This window comes from Lepus europaeus, chromosome 12 (assembly GCF_033115175.1).
Source record: "Lepus europaeus isolate LE1 chromosome 12, mLepTim1.pri, whole genome shotgun sequence".
Lineage (NCBI taxonomy): Eukaryota > Metazoa > Chordata > Mammalia > Lagomorpha > Leporidae > Lepus > Lepus europaeus.
Window position 1 is genome coordinate 83,362,785 of NC_084838.1, and position 19,308 is coordinate 83,382,092.

General features: G+C 41.9%; 1 protein-coding gene across 1 annotated transcript in view; it reads left to right on the top strand.

Annotated features, from left to right (window-relative positions):
- Window positions 1–19,308, top strand: part of PCSK5 (proprotein convertase subtilisin/kexin type 5) — a 434,133-nt gene that overhangs the window by 323,978 nt on the left and 90,847 nt on the right. Inside the window, exons 21-22 of the mRNA XM_062208432.1 lie at window positions 4,478–4,580; window positions 16,572–16,708. Of these exons, the coding sequence (XP_062064416.1) occupies window positions 4,478–4,580; window positions 16,572–16,708 (240 nt within the window). The remainder of the gene's footprint in view (window positions 1–4,477; window positions 4,581–16,571; window positions 16,709–19,308) is intronic.

Sequence of the window (19,308 nt, forward strand, 5' to 3'; positions counted from 1 at the left end):
GTGTATATAGCTATTTGCTTAAATTCCACAATAAATTTGGCTCTAGCCAAATAAAAAATAAGGTCTAAAAGAAAGCATAGTATTTCTTCAGGAGAAATTAAGTTCTTCTAGCCAGGTAACCTAAGAAATAAGTCTCAATCATGTTTTATAACTGGATGATACGATACAGGTTTACCTATCCTGGATGACTTCATAATGTTGGTTTATAACCTAGGATTGTCATGAACACATTTCAAGTCAAGTCACAGGATGAGCAGCACAAGCCACTTACTTATAAACTTTTAAATTTATGAGTATTGATTTTTAAGCCAGGTCTTCAACTTTCAAGGCATCATGCCTCCCCAGGTGACACTACTTCCTCAAGAACCTTTGAACCATTGTAGGACAAGATGAGACAGAAACTAAAAAGGAAATGGAAAAATTCTGATCACAGAAGAAAGATGATTTGGACATAATAATAATGGGTAAAGACGCCAGAAAGAAGAACTTGTAGGATGAGGTGGAAAACAAAATATCATCTCTGCTAAAAGTGACTTTTTCTAAGAGTTTTGTATGTCACGCTTGTCATAAACATTCAGCTTCATTGTGCAATGAAGACAGAAGACAAGAATTTGCTGCTCCAACAATCAAAAAAGAAAAAAAAAAAAGCAACTTCCCTATGTCCTTGGACTCTGACTTCTAAGATTCCAAATGTGCAGTGTGCCTCCAAGGGCTGGGGGTAGTTGTTTATGTAACTAATTGGATATCTACATGAATATGAGAATTTGGGCAGATCCCTCTGTTCTCGTCTGTCCTAACACTAGAGTTTGCTCTAAAGTGAAGAAGGCTTAGACTTGAGAGGGATGCACAGGTTAACTGTCCTACACTGACTCCCTTACATAAGCACCAAGGTCATGAAGTTTTCTCCATTTGGTTTCCAAATAGTAGGAGGGAGAAAAACAAGTTTGAAGAATGACTTACCAGGGAGAGAAAGGGTTTGGGAAGGTTTTAAGGAGAGGGAAAACTTTCAGGGGTCAGAGAATGAGGTAGGTGTGAAGCAGTGACTGAAGAGAGAACTGGTGGAAGAAATAGCCTGAGGCAAGAAGATTGATAGCATTAGAGAGTTGGCAATGGCCAGGAAACGGGGCATACCTTTCTCAGAGATACAAGATAAGTGATCAGTCATGGAGCAGATAGAGAGGGATTTTGGCATTGAGGAAAAAGAAGCCGAGAGAGCTCAGTTATCTGATCAGTAAGTGTGGAGGTGCTGTTTCCTTCCAAGAGAGAATGGGTGTAACTTAGGCCTTAGGAAGATTTAACCTAGCCCAAGGGTGAGCTAGAAAGCAATGATTGAAAAGCAATGATTAAATGGATGGCCTGACATTGTGGGAAGTCACTTGGGGAAATGTCAAATTATAGTGGACATAAGAAGGTTGTATTTGGAGTGCTTTTGAAGTCTTGGCCACTGGCAAAGCCTAGTAGTCAATTACATCTAAGCTGGTACTTCCTGTGTTCCAACAGAAGACATGACAACCGAGCAGATCAAGGAAAAACAAAGCCAAGGTATCAATGCAACCTACTGGTTTACATAAGCCAAAGAGAAAGTAATGAGATACAGAAGAGAATATAAAATTTCCACCATAAATCCTAATAACCCTTCCTTAGCTAGCAGTGTATCATCTGTAATTAGCAAAGAAGACTTTGGCTGTAGATGTAGTATAATTTTCAGAACCATCTAAAGTAGCATTTGATGTAGCAGAGAAAGATGTTTTAGTTTAAACTCCTTTCTTAGCATTGGATCTATACATCATGAAGGTTAATATGAATGAGCATGAGAAGTTGGAAGAACCAGTTCTTAAAGGCACTGATGCCAAGGCAAAGAAGTTGAATCTTTGTCTTTGAGTCTATCAGAGTCTACTGCGTGCCCTTACTCTTCTATTTTAGTCTTTAGTCTCAACTGTGTGAGGAAGTAAAAGGCTCCTGGCTAGCACTTGTATTATAACTATCTCTGTAGATGTTCAAAAGTATCCAAGGAATGAATGAATCAGGAAGTTGTGCTCTCTATAAGCCTAAGTTTTTCTATAATAATACTTCTTTGAATTTTGGAACCTCTGTGACATTCCTCTATTCATGTTCCACTCAGAATATATCTTTTGAAAGATACGTAGGTATCATATGATTCTGTAAACACAAATTGTTTGCACTGGCCCCTATAGACAAGTTCAGCTTCTTCTTACAACATCTTACCTGGGTTTTCTGCTCTTAATTTCGCTAGTGCCTGGACTGGTAATCATACTGATCAATTGATTGTGCCTTCTATCACAACAGTGAAACAGATTGTAACAAGGGTAATAAATAAGAGGTGGAACTGTAGACCTTGTATAAATAAAAATGTTACATATACAATACACTTATATTAAATGAAAATATCTCAACTTGAAATCACCACTAGACATAAGCCTTAACTTTTATCTACCTTTGGATTACTGATTATCAAGAATGCAGTTCATCTATTCAACACCTTTGTGCCCATTAGTAAAAGACACTCCCTACAGAGAGAGACAGCCAACGTCAGAATGGATGGTGTGGTAAGACAAACTGGCACTGGATTTCAGCCTCCATTTGGCTATTTGGCAAGCAGGTACCTTGTGCAGGAACAACCTGCGTTTATGCCTTCTCTGTCCTTTCTTGCTACTCACTCTCAGAGACCTATGTCTCCTGCGGGATCTGCTTACTCCTGAGCTGAGAACATGCACCATATTCTGAAAGTTATGTCAGATTCCTGGTCCACATCGTACCTCGGTAACAATTAGAACTCTTAGAACAACACCATCCAGTTGAAATAAGTAGGCTGCTATTAGCTGCTTGCATCACTCTGAACATGTACGTTTAATTCTCAGTTAACACAGCTAATAGAATAACTGTAGATGAAGAGCAGGTGTTTGGAGCCATTTGGGGTGCCCGCGTCCTATATGGGAGTGCCTGGGTACAAGTTTCAGATCTTCTGATTCCAGCTTCCTGTTAATGTGCACTGTAGAAGACAGAAGGTGATAGCTCAAGTATTTGGATCCCTACCATTCACATGGGATACCTGAATTGAGTTCCTGGTTCCAGCCTAGCCCAACCCCAGTTGTTATGGACATTTGGGGATTGAAGTAACAGATGTAAGATCTCTCTGTTCTTCTTCCCCTTCTCCTCCTTCCTCCTTCTCCTCCTCCTTTCCTTTCAAATGAATAAGCAAAAATTTAAAAGAAAAGAAAAAGGACTACATGAAAGGCTTTTTTCTGCTATGTAAGTGCAAACTCTAGCAATCTCATTTAATTTTGTGTGGTTTATGGCTGGCAAGTGCAAGATGCATGGATATAAGGCTTACCTGTACTAAATGTACCTGTTCAATAAAAGTACAAGGAAAAGGTGACTGGATGGATTTCCCTCCATCCCTCATCAGGCAAACTGTTTCCAGGGCTGTTTTCAATGCAGCTAAAATAAATCAAGTGATGAATATTAGAATTTCATCGGGACAGCTTGATTAAACAGTGAATAGGTCACCGCACCAGCTGGATCTCAGATTGACGATGTTCAGACAGGCTTACAGGGCTGTGAAAGTTGGGGGTGAAGTGAGGTTGAGTGAAGGTTGTGACTTGGCCAAAATCTGAAGGTATATTTCACGAGTATCATCCATTTTCAAACTAGAAAAAGTGGCCTTTTGGATTTGAGTGAAGAAGATTGTCAGTTATCTTTCAGACAACAGTAAGGGAGGATGAGTGTGGTGAGGGCACAAAGGTTGAATCCAGTGCCTGGAGACCCATGTCTGGATAATCACCTTCAATGACAGTGGACTCTATCTGCCACTCTTTCCCATGCGAGTAACTTCTTGTATGTTCATAAGATATTTGTGTGGCTGGACTGACTTCTGTGGCAATATTCCATGGGTATTTCTCCTTGGGAAAGAAATTTTCAAGGAAGAGGACAATTCTCTGGCTATCTCTTCACTGTTTCTCTTTCAGGGTAAGATAAAATCTACATCTGCTGAATGTCAGCCTAGCCAACTCCCATTCTTGCCCAGTAGCCACAATCCTCTTCCCCAAACCTGAGTTATAAGAGAAGATTTGGGTAGAGCCTGCTCATTCCTCAACTTGAGCACAGACTATGACTAGGCTTCTGTGGATCAGGAGGTCTCCATTTGTAGGAAAGTCAGCAGGAGCTCAGGGAAGGAATCTGGTGGGAAGTCCCCTGGGCCTCTCTTACTTTTAAAATCTGAAACACATGGTGAAAAGATCCAGAGTTGTGTCACTGCCTCATAACTTCCTGAGGCTCCAACTGATGGGCTCCTGGGAGACGAGCAGTTGCTGTGTGAAGGTCAAGGTTTGAGGTTGTCAGCTGAAGCCTTTCAGGGCCTCTTTTCTCTGCATCAGCTCCATAGCTTTCAGGCAAAGACACAGCACTCAGGCAGTTTTTCATGTAATAATGAAATAAACAACTAGATCTTATTCCCCAGGAGAATATGTTGACGAGCATGGCCACTGCCAGACCTGTGAAGCTTCATGTGCCAAGTGCTGGGGGCCAACCCAAGAAGATTGCACTGGCTGCCCCGCCACAAGGTGAGTGACCTCTCAGCATCACCTGGGGTTGGGAGCTCACAGGTTGCAGTGTGAAGAGAGGAGGTGCTCATCACCATAGAGGTAACCCATGGGCCTGCAAGCAAAGGAACCAAGCAGACCTTCTGCTTGGTCTGACTACAGCCCACCTCTCTAGCCTCCTCTCCCCCATGATGCCAATAGTCCACAGCCAGGTCAAGTTTGCTAGACACTGAAAGAGCTTTTGCATCAATAATGATCATGCTTTCAGTGTCACTTTTGATGCCTTGGATCTCATCTCTTTCTGCACGCCTGTCCCTCAACTTTACACATGCTGGTCAAATATCTACTTATTTCTAGAGTCAATTCAATGGTGAACTTTTCTGTAAAGGTGCTATAGTTTGGATATTACTTTTGTATCCCCTAAAGACCCATGTGTTAAAGGTTTGGCCCCAAGTGGTGCTATTGTGAGAGGGTGAAGACTTGATCCAATTATGTACTTAGGAGGTAGACCCTAGAGGGAAGTCCTTAGGTCATTGAGGCTGTGCCCTAAGAAAGTAGATCTCATGAGAAGTTGATGATATAAGCCTGAGTCAGGCCCAGCTGCTCTATGCTTCCTGGATTTACCATGTGATCATTCTTCTGCTCATGTTCTTCATCCTTCAGCAGATGCCAGATCAATGAGGCTACACTATCTGCTACTGTGAACCTCCAGAACTTGGAGCCCAAATAGACATCTTTTCTTCTTAAGCAGCTTCTTTCCAGCATTGTAGTTATAGGGGCAAAATGGTGACAAACACAGACGGTATTTCTGATCACATTCCAGCAGAATTAATTTCCACCTAAACTTCCATAAAGCATCTATAGCCTTTGCAGACATTCTCTTAAAAAAATCTATCTATTTTGGGGCTGGCACCGTGGCTCACTTGGTTAATCCTCCGCCTGCAGTGCTGGCAGTCCCATATGGGCACCAGGTTCTAGTCCCGGTTGCTCCTCTTCCAGTCCTGCTCTCTGCTGTGGCCCCGGAGGTCAGCGGAGGACGGCCCAAGTGCTTGGGCCCCTGCACCCACATGAGAGACCGGGAGGAAGCACCTGGCTCCTGGCTTTGAATCGGTGCAGCGCCGGACATGGCGGCCATTTGGGGAGTGAACCAATGGAAGGAAGACCTTTTTCTCTGTGTCTCTCTCACTGTCTCTTACTCTATCTGTCGAGCAAATAAATTAAAAAATCTTTTAAAAAAATCTATCTTTCATTAGACTATGAGTCCCTTGAGCTTCTCATCTTTATATTTCAATAAATATTTGAAAATTGAGTAAATGTAGAAATAGCACACATGCAAATGGGACGAGCATCTCCACTAACACACAAGGAATTTCTGATGCAGAGATTTGAGAGCCTATTGTATTTTCTTTCAATACTTCTTTGATCCTAGCTCTTACTGTTTGTTAGCTTCTGAGTGAATGGCCTCATCACTGCTGAGCTAATGTGCAGGAAGCAGCATAACAAGGCTGCTCCAAAAACAGGTGCTTTGGTCTCTAGAATGGTCATTCCCTCTGCTTTGCACAAATTTAGTCCTATTGCTTCCTTAGGTCTATAATATCCTTGTGAACAGGGGTGCAGAGTTTTTTTTCTCTTTATCCCCCATAGTGATTACAGATGTAGACATTATTGAATTTGATAAATTTTGTGACCAATATGATAGGGTTGACTTTCCAAATAGTTCCCACAGAAAGAGGAAGTAAGAAATTAAAATAAAAAGGAATAAGGAAAGAAGGAAGGAAGAAGAAAAAAAAAGAATAGCCTTTAGAATTCTCAATGGTAACCATAAGAACATTTTCTATGTGTTTTTAAGATTAGCCTTCAAAATACTGAATTTTCTTCAAAGTAACTTTAAAGCATACTGTAAGATACACACATTTCTTCAATTATTTCTTCTCTATCTCACCACCATATCATCTATCAAATCACATTGTTTGTTTGGACATCTTTTCGTGGGTTTTGTTTTGCTATTTTTTAAAAACAACACAGCTTCCATCACCTAATGTACACTGCAGAAGTCATCACTGTTCCAGGCTCACCAAAAGTGAGAAAAAATTTTCTACCACCATAGTGGCCATTTAGAGATATCTTAGAAGCACGAGACCAGAGGTAAGCCTGATGAGTTGTTTTGGTAGTTTTGCTTGTCTAAGTAGCTTATGCTTTAGCTTTTGAAGAAAGAAAAGCATGTGAATGGATCTTGAAACAAGGTATCTTCTTGAGAAAAGTGTGTTGCACAGAAACATTTTTCTTTTCATCTCCTGAGCCTTCTGTTTCTTTACCCATGTCTCTTCCCTGATGTCAGTTACTTGCACATATGTCCAAGAAAGGTTATCATAGTATGATAATGAGCTATCTTACTTTTTTCCCTTATTTTTCCTGTATTTTCCTGGAATGAGGTTGAGAAGATAAAAAGAAAGAAACTATATTGTGAAATGTGAAGATGTTGACTTATTTATTTTTGAAAGAGCAGCAAAGTGATTTCCAGGGTATTTACCTGAGTCATGTCTCAATCCATTCTGTTGTTAGATACCAGAACACTTGAGACTGGCTAGTTTATAAACAATAGAAGTTTATTTGGCTCACCATTCTGGAGACTATAACACCAAGGACATGGCGCCAGATCCATCAGCAGCCTTTCTGTTCTGTCATATCATAACACTCATTTTTATAACTCACTCATTCCCATGAAAATAACATCACTAATCCATTGATGGTGGCTGAATCTTCTTGACACAATCATCACTTATTTTGCCCCACATTCCAATGCTGTTGCATTGTGGATTAACTTTCAAAATCATCTGCAAATAGGGATAGATTGACTTCCTCCTTTCCAATTAGCAGCCCTTTGATTGCTTTTCCTTGCCTAATGGTTCTGACTAAAACTTCCAGGACTATATTGAAAGCAATGGTGAGAGTGGGCATACTGGTCTGGTTCCAGATCTCAGTGAGAATGCTTCCAATGTTTCCCCATTCAATAGGACACTGGCTGTGGGTTTGTCATAAATTGCCTTGATTATGTTGAGTAATGTTCCTTCTATACCCAGTTTGCTTAAAGTTTTCATCATGAAAGGGTGTAGTTATTTTATTAAATGCTTTCTCTGCATCTATTGAAATAATCATATGGTTTTTGTTCTTCAATTTGTTAATGTGATGTATCACATTTATTGATTTGTGAATGTTGAAACATCCCTGCATCCAGGGATGAATACTACTTGGTCCAGGTGATTGAGCTTTCTGATGTGTTGTTGGATTCGATTGGTTAGAATTTTGTTGAGGATTTTTGCATCCATGTTCCTCAGGGAAATTGGTCTGTAGTTATCTTTTTCTGCTGTATCTTATTCAGATTTAGGAATTAAGGTGATGCTGGCCTCATAGTGTTGGACCTCTCAGTTGCAGAGATGCCCACTTGCTCGGGAGGACGCCCAAAGGTCCAGACTCCAGACCAGTTGATGCAAAAAGCACGAGGTTTTTATTGAACGTTTGCGCAAACGGGCCCCCACCTCAGGCAGTGAGGAGCCCTGAGCGGCAGTTTCACACAGGTTATATAGGCAACGAATTAGCATATTCCTAATGCACATGCGTAGGATTGGTCAGCTCAGAGGGCCCATTAGCATATGGGAGAACGCTGGCAAAGAATGCTGGTGGAGAGTGCTGGTGGAAAATGCAGAGGTGGCACGGGATTGGCTGGTTCGGAGGGACAATTAGCATACCGGAGAATGCTGAGGGAGAGTGCTGAGGTGTTACAGGATTGGCCGGTCGCAGTGACATCATAAGTGCGCGCCTAGAGACTCTCCGAAGGGGAGGGGCAGCTCTGCTCTGGGCGTGCCCAGAGGTTTCCCGGAGGGGAGGGGCAGCTCTGCTCTGGGTGCACCCAGAGGTTTCCCGGAGGGGAAGGGCAGTTCTGCTCTGGGCGTGCCCAGAGATTTTCTGAAGGGGATTGACTTTTCCTTCCCAGAGAATGTCCTGCCTGCTAGACTCTGGGGAACATCTAACCTCTTAAGAAGCCCCTGATATTTGCCCAGGCCTAGTTTCTTGTCCCTCCCCCCATAAGGGTCCTTCAATAGGAGGAGTTTCAGAAGATTTCCCCCCTTCCAATTTTTTTGAATAGCTTGAGAAAAATTGGAATTAATTATTCTTTAAATGATTGGTAGAATTCAGCAGTGAAGCCATCCAATCCTGGGCTTTTCTTTCTTGGAAGAGTCTTTATTACTGATTCAATTTCTGTCTTGGTTATTGGTCTATCTAGGTTTTCTTTATCATTATGGCTCAATTTAGGTAGGTTGTCTGTGTCCAGAAATCTATCTATTCCTTCTAGGTTTCTTGATTTGTTGGCATACAGCTCTTTGTAGCAATTTCTGATGACTCTTTTTATTTCTGTTGTGTCTTATTATATTTCCTTTTTCATCTCTAATTATTTTGATTTGGGTCCCCCCCCCCTTTTTTTGGTTCATTGGGCCAATTGTGTGTCAATTTTGTTTATTTTTTCAAAATACCAGCTCTTCATTTTGCTAATCTTTTGTATTTTTTATTCCAATTTTATTTATTTCTTCTCTAATTTTAATTATTTCTTTTTTCCTACTAGTTTGGGTTTGGTTTGTTGTTTTTCTAGGTCCTTGAGATTTTTTGATAGCTCATTTATTTGGTGCCTTTTGAATTTCTTGATGTAGGCACCAATTGCTATAAACTTTCCTCTTAACACTGCTTTTGCTGTATCCCATAAGTTTTGTTATGTTGTATTGTCATCTTCATTCGTTTCCAGAAATCCTTTTGATTTCTCTAATGACCCATTGTTCATTCAAGACCATGTTGTTCATTCTCCATGTGTTTGCATATGTTCTAAAGATTCTTGACTTGTTGAATTCCAGCTTCATTCCATTGTGGTTAGAGAAAATGCATAATATGATTTTGATTTTTTTTATAATTTGCTGAGAGTTCTTTTATGGCCTAGCATGTGGCCTATCCTGTAGAAAGTTCTGGACAATGGTGAGAAGAATGTGTATTCTGCCACTGTGGGGTGAAAAGTTCTGTAGATATCTATTAGGTCCATTTGTTCTATAGTGTGTATTAACTCTCTTGTTTCCTTGATGATTTTCTGTCTGGTTGATCTGTCCATTGCTGAAAGCGGAGTATTAAAGTCCCCCATTAAAATTGTATTGGAGTCTATGTCTCCCTTTAGATCCATTAACATTTCTTTTAAATAGCCAGGTGCCCTGTAATTATGTGCATATACGTTTATAATAGTCACATCTTCCTGTTGAATTGATCCCTTAATCATTACATAGTGCCCTTCTTTGTCTCTTTTAACAGTTTTTGTATTAAAGTCTATTTTGTCTGATATTTGAATGGCTACACCAGCTCCTTTTGGTTTCTGTTAGCATGGAATACCTTTCCATGCTTTCACTTTCAATCTTCGTGTATTTTTTTTTTTTTTTGATGAATTGTGTTGCTTGTAGGCAGAAATTAGATGGGTTTTATTTTTTAAACCATTCAGCCAGTCTATATCTTAACTGAATAGCTGAGGCCATTTACATTCAAGGTGACTATTGACAAGTAAAGACTTAGCACTGCCATTCTTCTATAAATATTGCTATTGTTTATTTTGGATTTACTTTGTACTTTTACCAGGAGATTTTCTGCCTTCACCTTTCGCAATGATGACCATGTTTCTGTGTTTCTGTGTGCAGCAGCACATCTTAAAGCATCTTTCCTAAGGTTGGATGAGTGGTAACAAATTATATCAATTTCTGTTTGTTATGGAAGGTCTTTTTTTCAACTTTTATTTAATAAATATAAATTTCCAAAGTACAACTTTTGAATTATAGTGGCTTACCCCCCATAACCTCCCTCCTACCTGCAACTATCCCATCTCCCACTCTCTCTCCCATCCCATTCTTCATCAAGATTTCTTTTCTTTTCTTTTCTTTTCTTTTCTTTTCTTTTCTTTCTTTCTTTCTTTTTTTTTTTTTTTTTGACAGGCAGAGTTAAGACAATGAGAGAGAGAGAGAGACAAAGAAAGGTCTTCCTTTTCCATTGGTTCACCCCTCAAATGGCCACTACTGCTGGAACTACGCCAATCCAAAGCCAGTAGCCAGGTGCTTCCTCCTGGTCTCCAATGCGGGTGCAGGGCCCAAGCACTTGGGCCATCCTCCACTGCCTTTCTGGGCCACAGCAGAGAGATGGACTGGAAGAGGAGCAACTGGGACAGAATCCAGTGCCCCAACTGAGACTAGAACCTGAGGTGCTGGCGCCACCGGCAGAGGATTAGCTTAGTTAGCTGCAGTGCCAGCCCAAGATTTATTTTCAATTATCTTTATATACAGAAGATCAACTTAGTATATAGTAAATAAAGATTTCAACAGACTGCACCCACACAGACACACAAAGTATAGAGTACTGTTTGAGTAGTAGTTTTACCATTAATTTGCAAAGTACAACACATTCAGGACAGAGACCCTACTTATGGAGTAGGTGCACAGTGACTCCCATTGATTTAACAATTGACACTCTTTATTATGAAGTCAGTAATCACCCAAGGCTCTTGTCATGAGCTGCCAAGGCTACAGAAGCCTGTTGAGTTCACAAACTCCGATCTTATTTAGACAAGGCCATAGTTAAAGTGGAAGTTCTCGCCTCCCTTCTGAGAAAGGTACCTCCTTCTTTGATGGCCTGTTCTTTCTACTGGAATCTCACTCACAGAGATTTTTCATTTAGGTCATTTTTTGCCACAGTGTCTTGGCTTCCCATGCCTACAAAACTATCATGGGCTTTTAGCCAGATCCGAATGCTTTAAGGGCTGATTCTGAGGCCAGAGTGCTGTTTAGGGCATTTGCCATTCTATGAGTCTGCTGTGTATCCTGCTTCCCATGTAGAATCATTCTCTCTTTTTTAATTCTATCTTTATTTGCAGACACTGGTTTTATTTATGTGATCCCTTTGACACTTAATCCTATCATTATGATCAATTATGAACTTAAACTGATCATTTTAACAAGTAAGATGGCATGGGTACATGCTACCTTGATGGGTTTGAATTGGAATCCCTGGCACATTTCTAGCTCTATCATTAGGGGTAAGTATGAGTGAGCATGTGCTGAACTGTACATCTCCTCCCTCTCTTATTCCCATTCTTACATTTAACAGGGATCACTTTTCAGTTAATTTTAAATGTTCAGGATGGAAGGTCTTTATTTTGCCTTCATTCATAAATGAGAGCTTTGCAGGGTATAGTACTCCGAGTTGACAGTTTTTTTCTCTTAAGACTTGGAATATATCTCTCCACTGGGGACACGTTCAAACCATAGCAGGTAGACTTGTATAAGCAGGAGAACGGAAACTTTATCACTCTGCTGCATCCATAGAAGGTTAGACACCTGATACAAACTGGAGCTGTAGATGATACAGCCACTGCCCAAACCATAAAAGGAGGAAGCAGGGTTATGAAGGGGGAACAAATACCCAATTCTCTCTCTGCTCTCAGCCCCTGACAACCTGTAGTGTTTCTCCTTGTTGAAAGGTACTAGAGGCCACTGGGGAACAGCTCCTGAGTGTGGGACCCAGACTTTATTGGCTTTGCTTCCATGACACAAATGGACAAAGAATGGAGAAAAATAGATCTGAAGTGGAGATGAAAACAGACCAAGAAATAGGCACAATAGTTGATGTCTCTGAGCCTCTTCCTGTCCTTAAATATGAGTATCTCTAGCAGTCCTGGCAAAATATGGATAATCCCTAACGAGCCTTTCTCTGGGAGAGGAATGTTTCAAATCACCTTACTAGTTTGTTTCAAAATAATATAGGAAAGAAGAAAATTGGTGATGATATAAATGAAGTAAGATTGGCCATGTGCTGATAATTATTGAAACAGTAATAAATACAAGGGTGGGTGTAAAATTGTGTCTTTCATATATGTTTATAGATGTGTCTTTTTACAATTTTTAAAGAGAATTTAACCCTAAAGTTGTTTTAGGGGAAATGAAAATTTTATAGTCATCTCTGCATCTTGCAGCTCACTTCTCTTTACATTTGTACGAATCCTTGGGTTTTGCTCCCTGAAGACCAATGAAAACCAGGAGTGAGCAAGTGCCCTTTGCCACTGTATTTAACATGCAAAGCTTTATAATTCATGGTCCTCATTGACCAAGCTAATGTCCCAACTCAGTCCTAAGGGGGAATTCAGAGTCAATAAACTAATTAAAAGTCTTTAAAAGAGAGTTCTATTCTTATCCACCCTCAAATGTTTTATTTGAAGTGCTTCTATGAATTCAGAGAAAAAGATATTATGAGATTTCATTCTGTTAGAACATTAAAGCACCAAGAAATCACATTAAATGGCCTTGTGATGACTTTAATTAGGGCAAGCTGACAATCAGCAGAAGACCAGCTCACTTGCCATCTCTTCCTTAGAGTTCACATCTGTGTGTGTGTGTGTGCGTCTCTCTCTCTCTCACACACACACAGACACACACACACCCTAGAAACTTCTAGAATATTCAGTGTCAGTGTTGAGATCATCTCTGCCCAGCTTCTTGGCATTTGGCTCTGCCACCTTCTTCCTTTCTGTGAGCGAGCCCTGGTGGTCCTGAAATGGACTAATGCCTGTTGGAAGGTGGAGAGCATGCATAGGTTGAGGAAAGAGGCTCTTGGTCTGTAAAGATGAGCTCCCCTGGTCTCAGGAATCCATGACTGGTACAACTCGAAGCCCTAGAGATGCCTTGAGAGCCTTTACAGAAAATTTTCATTGACCCCATTTTCCACTTTCACGGAGCCAAGTATCTCCAGGATTCTCCTCCATCAGAGAAAGTTTGTTGGTGTCCATAGAAAACTGTGGCCTTTTGAAATGGGACTTTGCTTCAAATTTCTCAGCAGTTTTTCTTGAGAGGGATGGAGGGAATTGCTACAGTTCAGTGTGTGACTATTTTCTCCATCCTTCTGTCTTCAGAGAGAATCATGCTCTTAGAAAAGCTGAGTTCGTCACCTCTGCTTTCCTGCAGGTGGAGCAGGAGGGGGCGGTATAAAGCACAATTCTTTCCTAAAATCAAGTGCTATTCATGGCCCTTTTCTCTGTTAGTGTGGAGTAGCAGTCTTGCTTCCTCCCCTGCTTCAGCATGACTTTCAATGGTTCCCCTTGAGAACAACAGGTCATCGCTCCCAAAAGAAATGATTCCCCCCAAACAATTTGTCATCTCTCACCATAAAGGACAAGTGATGATGTGCTTTATATATTTAACTGAGTATAGTGACAAAATGAACCACTAGAAATAGGCACCCTTGGGGCCGGCGCTGTGGCACAGTGGGTTAATGCCCTGGCCTGAAGCAACAGCATCCCATATGGGCACTGGTTCTAGTCCCGGCTACTCCACTTCCAATCCAGCTCTCTGCTGTGGCCTGGGAAAGCAGTGGAAGATGGCCCAAGTCCTTGGACCCCTGCACCTGTGTGGGAGACCCAGAAGAAGCTCCTGGCTCCTAGCTTTGGATCGGCACAGCTCCGGCCATTGTGGCCAATTGGGGAGTGAACCAGTGGATGGAAGATCTCTCTCTCTCTCTCTCTCTCTTTCTGCCTCTCCTCTTTCTGTAACTCTGACTTTCAAATAAATAAATAAATCTTTAAAAAAAAAAAAAGGCGCCCTTTCTCCATTGCTGCAGTACAGCCAGCAGCTTCCTTGTTCAAAACCTCAGAACGGGCTCATGCAGGTGTTTAAATTTTTTAGGGTTTATTTATTTATCTGAAGAAGAGAGAGGGAGAGAGAAAGACAGAGAGAGAGAGAGAGAGAGAGAGAGCTCTTCTATCCACTGGTTCACTCCCCAAATGGCCTCAGCAGCCAGAGCTGGGCCAGTCCAAAGCCAGGAGCCAGGAGCTTCATCTGAATCTCCCTGTGGGTGGTAGGGGCCCCAGCTTAGGCCATGTTCTGATGCTTTCCCAGGCACATTAGCAGGGAGCTTGATGGGAAATGAAACAGATGGGAATTGACCCAGTGCTCATGGGATCCCTGTGTCTCAGGTATTTGCTTAATCTAGGGAGCTGGATTGGAAGTGGAGCAGGACTCCAACTGGTGCTCCAATATGGGATGTCAGCAATGCAGGAAGTAGCTTAACTTACTACACCACAACACTGGCCCCTAAAGAAAATTTTCATTGTTGGCATATTCCTTCCTGAAATGAATTTAGCAAGAAAACAAACTTCCAGAACTAAACACCCCTTTGCAGCAGAACATGGAGTAGCTTCCTTATTCAAAACCCTGAGATAGGTCTCACGTGGTTTTTCTTGTAGGGAGGGTGGGGCTGGTAGAGCCAGGATGGGGTTGAGCCTCTTCCTCATCAGCATTCATGCCATCAGCTAAAAATCTGGGTTGCAGGAACAGGTGGCCCCGTTCACGCCATGATGCAGGGCATCTTTTGCCACAATGGCTAGATGTGTGTGAGTGTCTGTTTAGGGCTGCATCTCCATGCTCTGAAGTGGTTTGACACAATTGTTGGCTCTAGTGCTGTTGGATATGGTGACTAGAATCTGAGGCGCTGGGAGTCCAGAAGGAAGATGACCTCTGTCTTATGTTGTTGGCTTGCATCCCATTCTGTTTCCAAACATGCAAATAACACTGGCTTACCGGGTGTCGAATACAGGAGATGGAAGACTGCAGGTGGCACGCTATTCAAATGTTTCCTCCTCCCCAGTTTCATTCAAACCCAGAATTGAAAATGGCCCACCCAACCCCCAGCTTGGTGGATTTTCATAAACCAGTGCCACACCAGGAACAAAGTTGCTCAAGGCCTGTATCTGGCCGTTTATGTGGTGTCCAGCCTGAGTGGGGAGAGGTGGTAGAGAGAAGAGGCAGCTCTTCCCTTTCTTTGCAGGCCCACTCAGCTCTCCTGGGCCTGGGTGGCAGCCTTCTAACTTCAGGAGCATGTGCATGCTCTGAGCTCCTTGGACCCCACAATGCATACAGTCACTACCACTCTTAGGAAGCTCCAAGAGATGCCAATTGGATACTGCCTGTATTGTTTGGGAATCCTTCTGCAAATTCCCCGGTAACCCAGGCTATCCTTGAGCACTGGTTCTCCAAGTCCAGACCAGAAGCATTAGTTTCACCTGAGAACTTGTTAGAAATGCAAATTCTCAGCTCTTCCTTTCCCAAGACCTACAAATTAGACACTGGCATGGACACCAGGTACACACCCTCACGTTGCCTATCTGGCTTCTGTGTTTCTTAAACATCTTGTATTTTTCTGAGAATTCTTGGATACAATTTATTTATCATATTTGATCTTTATAAGAAAAATAATGACGAAAAACTGAAAATCTTTATTATGACATCATAATATATATGTATATAAAACTGAAGGTTTAGAAACCCACATCCTATCTTATCTGTAATGCTTTCACAGGTATTCACAAACATGGTCAGAAAATAGAGACTGTAATACCCTACAGGTCAGGAAATGCTCGCACAAAGGACACTCAAAATCAGACTTCATTGATTACTTGCTGCATGCATAGGGCCAGGCTTGTAAGTAGCAGTTAATCTTGTGCTTTGTCCAATGCTGCAAGAGCCCTTGGAGATGGCATTTCCCTTCCAAAGTATGGGTTTGCTGGGAAGTAATGGAAGAATATTTTCTCCATGACCTTTGGATTCAGAGGCCCATTTAGTGTCTTGATGGTTCAGAGACCTGGAATGACTACTGGCCAGGTTTTTCTGGGGCCTGCAATATGGGTTTAATCCCTGTGGGCACCAGTTAACTTGTTTGGAAACAGACTCAGAACTGTATCCCCAGCCAATATCTGGCATGCCAAATCTTGGGCCACGGATGGCTACATGACTAATATTTCACATGTTCTAAGATGATCAGGCCCAGGCACCCCTCTTGTGTCTGGAACAATGAAATCAAATCTGTTCAGTGCAACATGACTACCACATGTTCAGATACTTAGGAGCATTCTGGAAACTCACCCTGACAAGTTCTAAAAGTCTGTTCTTCCTCTAGGATTTTTGATAACGGTCGCTGCGTTTTGAGCTGTCCTTCACAGAAATTTGAGTTTGACAACCAGTGCCATCCATGCCACCACACTTGCCAAGGATGCCAAGGAAGTGGGCCTTCCAACTGCACCTTCTGTGGAGCAGGTGAGGGAGATGCTGCGGACCCCTTCTGCCTTGCCTCAAACCTGTTCTTTCCCCCTCGCCACCCTGGAGACTGATCCAGATGCCACGTCTCCAGGCTGAGGGTTGAAATTAGACAGCTGTAGATTAGAGAGCCTGGCCTGTACCACCCTGAAGGTTATGTTTGCTCTCAGGACACGTAAACCTTGTTCACATTATTGTAGAAGCTGACTCACTGGCCCTAAGGAGAAGAGAAGGGAGCTCCGAGACATCTTCCCAGGGACGGAGAAAGAAAGGGCACAGAAGCGTGATGTCAGGTGGGAAATTGGCAGGAAAGCTAAGATTGCTTGAGGTTCAAGTAGAAAGTTAGGGAATTAAGGAAGACATTCCATCTTTTAGGAAAATCTCATATAAAAGGCCATGTCAGGATCTTCTCAGAGCTTGGCTGTGGATTTAGAAGGTGTCAGAGCCAGCAGGAAGAAGGATTCATCTCCAATCATTACAAACATGACCTTTAGTGTCCAAGCTTAACTCCTCTCAGTTTCCTGCCATCATTGAATTATATTCCATAGTCTCAAAGGTCCTGTGCAGCTTGTCCCTTAATTCCTCCCTCCCTAACCTCATCTTACTCACATGCTGATACCCCACTTTGTCACCAGTAGACCAGATTCATATTATATTTGTTCTACAGAATACTCTAAATTTGACCCATGTTTATTTTAAATATTTATTTATTTATTTGAAAGTCAGAGTTACAGAGAGACAGAGAGAGAGAGAGAGAGAGAGAGAGAGATGTCTTCCATTCGATGATTCACTCCTCAATTGGCCACAACAGCCAGGAGCCAGGAGCTTCTTCCAGGTCTCCCACGTGAATGCAGGGGCCCAATGACTTGGGCCATCTTCTACTGCTTTCCCAGGCCATAGCAGAGAGCTGGATCAGAAGTGAAGCAGCCAGGACTTGAACCAGCGCCCATATGGGATGCTGGTGCTTCAGGCCAGGGTGTTAACCCACTGCACCACAGCGCTGGCCCCCACCCATATTTAAATGTTGAGAAATTTTGAGTAAAAATCTGAGTATTTTTGTTTCTCTTGAAAGCTCAGAAGATGTGGCAACACTGGGCCTGCACTTCCCAAATCATTGGCTTTCTCTTCCTGCATAGTCCTCACCTGTCTCACTATCACCTCACCAGCTGTCTCACTATCCTGAGGCTGTCAGTTACCATAATATCATACTTACACCATTTTCCTGGTGGATTATTTATCTATTCTTGCTTATAATAAAACCGAGGAAAATGAAAAAAATTGCAGGTATCATGCATTTGCAGGAAAACAGTAGATAACACATTTCTTTATAAAAATTATATTATTTCTTTGTATTTCATATATAAGCAAATTATATCTCTGTCATATTTTATGTCTAGTCCACCTTATTCTATTTTCTTCCTCATCTATAAGATGGTGATAGTGGTCGTATCTGTTAGAGTTATTATAAAGGTTAAATGAAATTATGTGATATAAAATAAGAAAGCATTTAGAATAAGGTCAAGCACATAGCACTAAATGAATATTAAACACTCTTATGTTCATTTCTATTATTGTTCTTGTTGTTCTTTGTATCTGCTTGCTTCTCTGAGCATTTGAGTTTCTGTTGCCTCAAAGACTTCACTTGTGAGGTTTTCACCCAATCTGAATTTCCACACATAGCAGAAAATTAGAGTGAAGTTTAGTTGCTAAACAAATGTCTAGCCCTCTAAGCATCCTGTAGCTACTTGGACAGATCTACACATAAAATGCTTAGCATTTCTGCTGTATTTCCTATTTGAAAAGCTATGTTGGGGCTAGTGTTGTGACTCAGTGGGGTACGTCACAGGCTATGAGGCCAGCATCCCATATGGGCACCAGTTCAAGGCCCAACTGCTCTACTCTGATCCAGCTGCCTGTTAACAAGCCTGGAAAAGTAGTGGAAGATGCCCCAAGTCCCTGGGACACTGCACTCTCTTGGAAGACCTGGACGGAGTTTCAGGCTCCTAACTTCAGCTTGGCCCAGTCCTGGTTGTTGTGATCATTTGAGGGGTGAACCACCGGATGGAAGATCTCTTGCACATTCTCTCTCTCCCCCTCTCCCCCGCCTTTCCCTCTCCCTCTCCCTCTCCCTCTCTGTCTGTCTCTCTCTCTCTCTCTTCACAATCCAACAAGGGGGTTTGTCCTCATGTATTGCAAAATAAGAAAATGAATATTAGAAAACCTACCACAGGCCAGCGAAGAAACACCACTTCCAGCTCTAATGAGCAGAGGAGACTTTGTGGAGAAGATGTTGTTTAGCAATCCCTGACTTAGCAGATTCTCTGCCAAGTAAAGCTTGATGTCTCTAGTTCAGGAAGCATTAGTGCAGAAACTGTAGCCGAGACCATGAAGCGATGATGCTAGAAAAGATAATAAACACCTTAAAATCCTCTGATCACGGACACACCTATCTACCCACAGAAGCCTCTCCCACCAGTGTGGGGAGATTTCATCCCTTGTCTATTTGTAACTTCACTAAGGTTTATATGTGAATCCTTATGACAATGCAAATCTCCAGTCATGTCGGTAAAGATTTGAAGATTCGATTTATCTTCTACCAA